Source organism: Mandrillus leucophaeus, unplaced genomic scaffold, assembly GCF_000951045.1.
Source record: "Mandrillus leucophaeus isolate KB7577 unplaced genomic scaffold, Mleu.le_1.0 Scaffold164, whole genome shotgun sequence".
In the NCBI taxonomy this organism is placed as follows: domain Eukaryota; kingdom Metazoa; phylum Chordata; class Mammalia; order Primates; family Cercopithecidae; genus Mandrillus; species Mandrillus leucophaeus.
The window spans coordinates 1434947-1438515 of record NW_012101632.1 but is presented as its reverse complement, the minus strand read 5'-3'; the positions used below and the strand labels follow the sequence as shown (position 1 = coordinate 1438515).

Genomic DNA, 3569 nt, shown 5'->3' with positions numbered 1-3569 from the left:
GCAACAGATTGAGTCCTTGTCTCAAGCACACACACACACACACACATATACACACACACACCAGCCTGGGCAACAGATTGAGTCCTTGTCTCAAACACACACACACACACACACACACACACACACACCAGCCTGGGCAAAAGATTGAGTCCTTGTCTCAAGCGCGCACACACACACACATACACAAAGTGGCCAGGGCCTGGTGCGGTGGCTGACACCTGTAATCCCAGCACTTTGGGAGGCTGAAGTGGGAGATCATTTGAGGTCAGGAGTTTGAGACCAGCCTGACCAATATGGTGAAACCATGTCTCTATTGAAAATACAAAAATTAGCCAGGCGTAGTGACGCCTGCCTGTAATCGCAGCTACTTGGGAGACTGAGGCAGGAGAATCGCTTGAACCCGGGAGGTGGAGGTTGCAGTGAGCTGAGATCGTGGCACTGTACTCCAGCCTGGGCAACAAGAGCAAAATGTCATCTCAAAAAAAAAAAAAAAGTGGCCAGGGAAGCTAGGAGATAAAGAAAAGCCTGGTGAGCTCAGGAATTCGAGGCCAGTCCAGGCAATATAGTGTGACCCTGTCTCTACCAAAAAATTAAAAATAACAATAATAAAAAAGAAGAGGCCAGGCACAGTGGCTCATGCCTGTAATCCCAATACCTTGGGAGGCCAAGGCAAGAGGATTCCTTGAGCTCAGGAGTTCGAGACCAGCCTGGGCAACACAGGGAGACCCCGTCTCTACAGATAATTTAAAAATTAGCCAGACATGGTGGTGTACGCCAGAGGCTGAGGCAGGAGGATCGCTTGAGCCCAGGAGGTGAAGCCTTCAGTGAGCTATGATTGCACCACTGCACTCTGGCCTGGGCAACAGAACAAGACCCTGTTTCAGAAAAAACAACAAAAACCAAAAAGAGCCTGGAATGTGTGTTGGGGCCAAGGGCAAGAGCCTGGGGAGAGGTCAGGATTGGAGACTGGGAGGGGAGGTGGAGGCCTGGAAGAGGACGCAGGTTGGTGATCAGAAGTGAACCAAGGGTGGTTCTCTGCAATGAAAGTGGGTAGTGCCAAGCCTCCTGAGGCAGAGGACCCAAGGCTCTAGGCCCCTGGCCTCCCGGTCTAACCAAGACTTTCTTTCTTTCTTTCTTTCTTTTTTTGAGATGGATTCTTGCTCTGTCACCAGGCTGGAGTGCAGTGGTGTGATCTCACTGCAACCTCCACCACCCCTTGGGTTCAAGCAATTCTCCTGCCTCAGCCTCCTGAGTAGCTGGGACTACAGGCATGCGCCACCATGCCTGGCTAATTTTTTGTTGTTGTTGTTGAGACGGAGTCTCACTCTGTCACCCAGGCTGGAGTGCAGTGACCGGATCTCAGCTCACTGCAAGCTCCGCCTCCTGAGTTCACACCATCCTCCTGCCTCAGCCTCCCGAGTAGCTGGGACTACAGGCGCCTGCCACCTCGCCCAGCTAGTTTTTCGTATTTTTTTTAGTAGAGACGGGGTTTCACTGTGTTAGCCAGGATGGTCTCGATATCCTGACCTCGTGATTCGCCCGTCTCGGCCTCCCAAAGTGCTGGGATTACAGGCTTGAGCCACCACGCCCGGCTCCCCGGCTAATTTTTGTATTTTTAGTAGAGACGGGGTTTCCCATGTTAGCCAGGCTGGTCTTGATCTCCTGACCTCGTGATCCACCCACCTAGGCCTCCCAAAGTGCTAGGATTACAGGCGTGAGCCACCGCGCCCGGCCCTAACTGGGACTTTCTGGAGGCAGCTTGCTCTCTGTGGTCTATGGTCCCACAATCCATTCAGCAGTCTTTGCCAGTGTACCTACGGGGCTCCAGAGGGACCCAGAGAAGGTGTGGGAGATTGGATTCACAGTGCCCCCTAGAAGAGGAAGATCAGGCTGGGTGCAGTGGTTCAAGCCTGTAATCCCAGCACTTTGGAAGGCTGAGGCAGGTGGATCACTTGAGGTCAGCAGTTCAAGACCAGCCTGGCCAACATGGTGAAATCCCGTCTCTACTAAAAATACAAAAATTAGCTGGGCATGGTGGTGGGTGCCTGTAGTCCCAGCTACTCAGGAGGCTGAGGCAGGAGAATCGCTTGAACCCGGGAGGCGGAGGTTGCAGTGAGCCGAGGTCGCGCCACTGCACTCCAGCGTGGGCAACAAGAGTGAAACTCCATCTCAAAAAAAAAAACAAAAAAAGATCTAGGAGGTTATCGCATCCGCATCCTCCGAGAAGACTTCCTGGAGGAGGCAGCATGGGCACTTAATCTGAACGTCCAAGGCCAAGCAGGATTTCGTAGGGTGTCACTTGAGTCCCAGTCTCCTGGGATGAGGTGGGGGATGAGGAAGCTGGGTGCCCCTAACCTGGCCCCCTTCTCTCAGATGTGGAGCGGAGGAAGAGCCCCGTGTGTGGCTTCGTGACCCCCCTGCAGGGGCCTGAGGCTGATGCGCACCGGAAGCCGGAGGTAGCTGGGTTCTGGACCGCCTGCCCACCTGCTCGCCTGCCCACCCACAAGACCAGCCCCTGCCTGCTGTAGCCTTGAGCTGGGCAGACAGGGATGGGGTGAAGGGTGGGAGATGGGTGTGCGGTGCTCCCCTCCCTACTGATCCCCCTCCCCCGGCCCCCACCCCAGGCCGTGGTCCTGGAGGGGAACTACTGGAAGCGGCGCATCGAGGTGGTGATGCGGGAATACCACAAGTGGCGCATCTACTACAAGAAGCGGGTCAGTGGCGGGGCCCAGGGAGGCCCCAGAGCTTTCACCTGCGGCTGCCGGCTACTGCCCGCCTCGGAAGATCCCCGGAAAGGGGATCCTGACCCCCCAGCTTGCGCCCCTCGGGCCCCCCATTCAGTCCCGAGCCGACAGCGCCACCATGTGGCCACAGGGCCTCCTAACAGCCTCCTTACCTGGGGTTCGGGGGAGCTCCTAATGGGAAATGGGGGATCTCACTGCTTGTGAGTAGGGGAGACTTTTGGGGGGAAGTGATGGAGGGTGGGCAAGGGATCCGGTGTCCAGCTCTGTGTGTCCCTGCAGCTCCGTAAGTCCAGCAGGGAAGAGGACCTCCTGGCCCCTAAGCAGGTGGGTGCTCTGTAAGTCCAGCAGGGAAGCGCATCTCTTCGCCCCCCAAGTAGGAGGCAGAGAGTTGAAAGCTTCCGCCTGCGTGGGCAGGACAGTGGCTGGGCGTGAGGGTGGGATGTGGGACGTGACTGCCGTCCTGTGGTTCAATTGTTGAGCTCTTTTCTTTTTGGGGGATGGGGGTGCGGTGGTGAGAAGACCCCAGGTCATTGAGCAAGTGGTGGGAGGTATGGGAGAACAGACAGACGGACCAGGCCGGGCGCGGTGACTCATGTCTGTCATCCCGGCACTTTGGGAGGCCGAGGCGGGTGGATCACCTGAGGTCAGGAGTTCGAGACCAGCCTGGCCAACATGGTGAAACCCCATCTCCACTAAAAATACAAAAATTAGCCGGGCATGGTGGCGCATGCCTGCAATCTCAGCTACTCGAGAGGCTGAGGCAGGAGAATCATTTGAACCTGGGAGGTGGAGTTTGCAGTGAGCTGAGATCACGCCACTGCACTC

General features: G+C 56.3%; 1 protein-coding gene across 1 annotated transcript in view; it reads left to right on the top strand.

The window, feature by feature from the left end:
• The window catches only part of MLXIPL (MLX interacting protein-like), a gene marked incomplete at its 5' end in the record, with an annotated part of 45201 nt that overhangs the window by 21745 nt on the left and 19887 nt on the right, over positions 1–3569 (top strand). The window contains 3 exons of the mRNA XM_011976358.1: positions 2374–2456; positions 2625–2714; positions 3024–3068. Of these exons, the coding sequence (XP_011831748.1) occupies positions 2374–2456; positions 2625–2714; positions 3024–3068 (218 nt within the window). The remainder of the gene's footprint in view (positions 1–2373; positions 2457–2624; positions 2715–3023; positions 3069–3569) is intronic.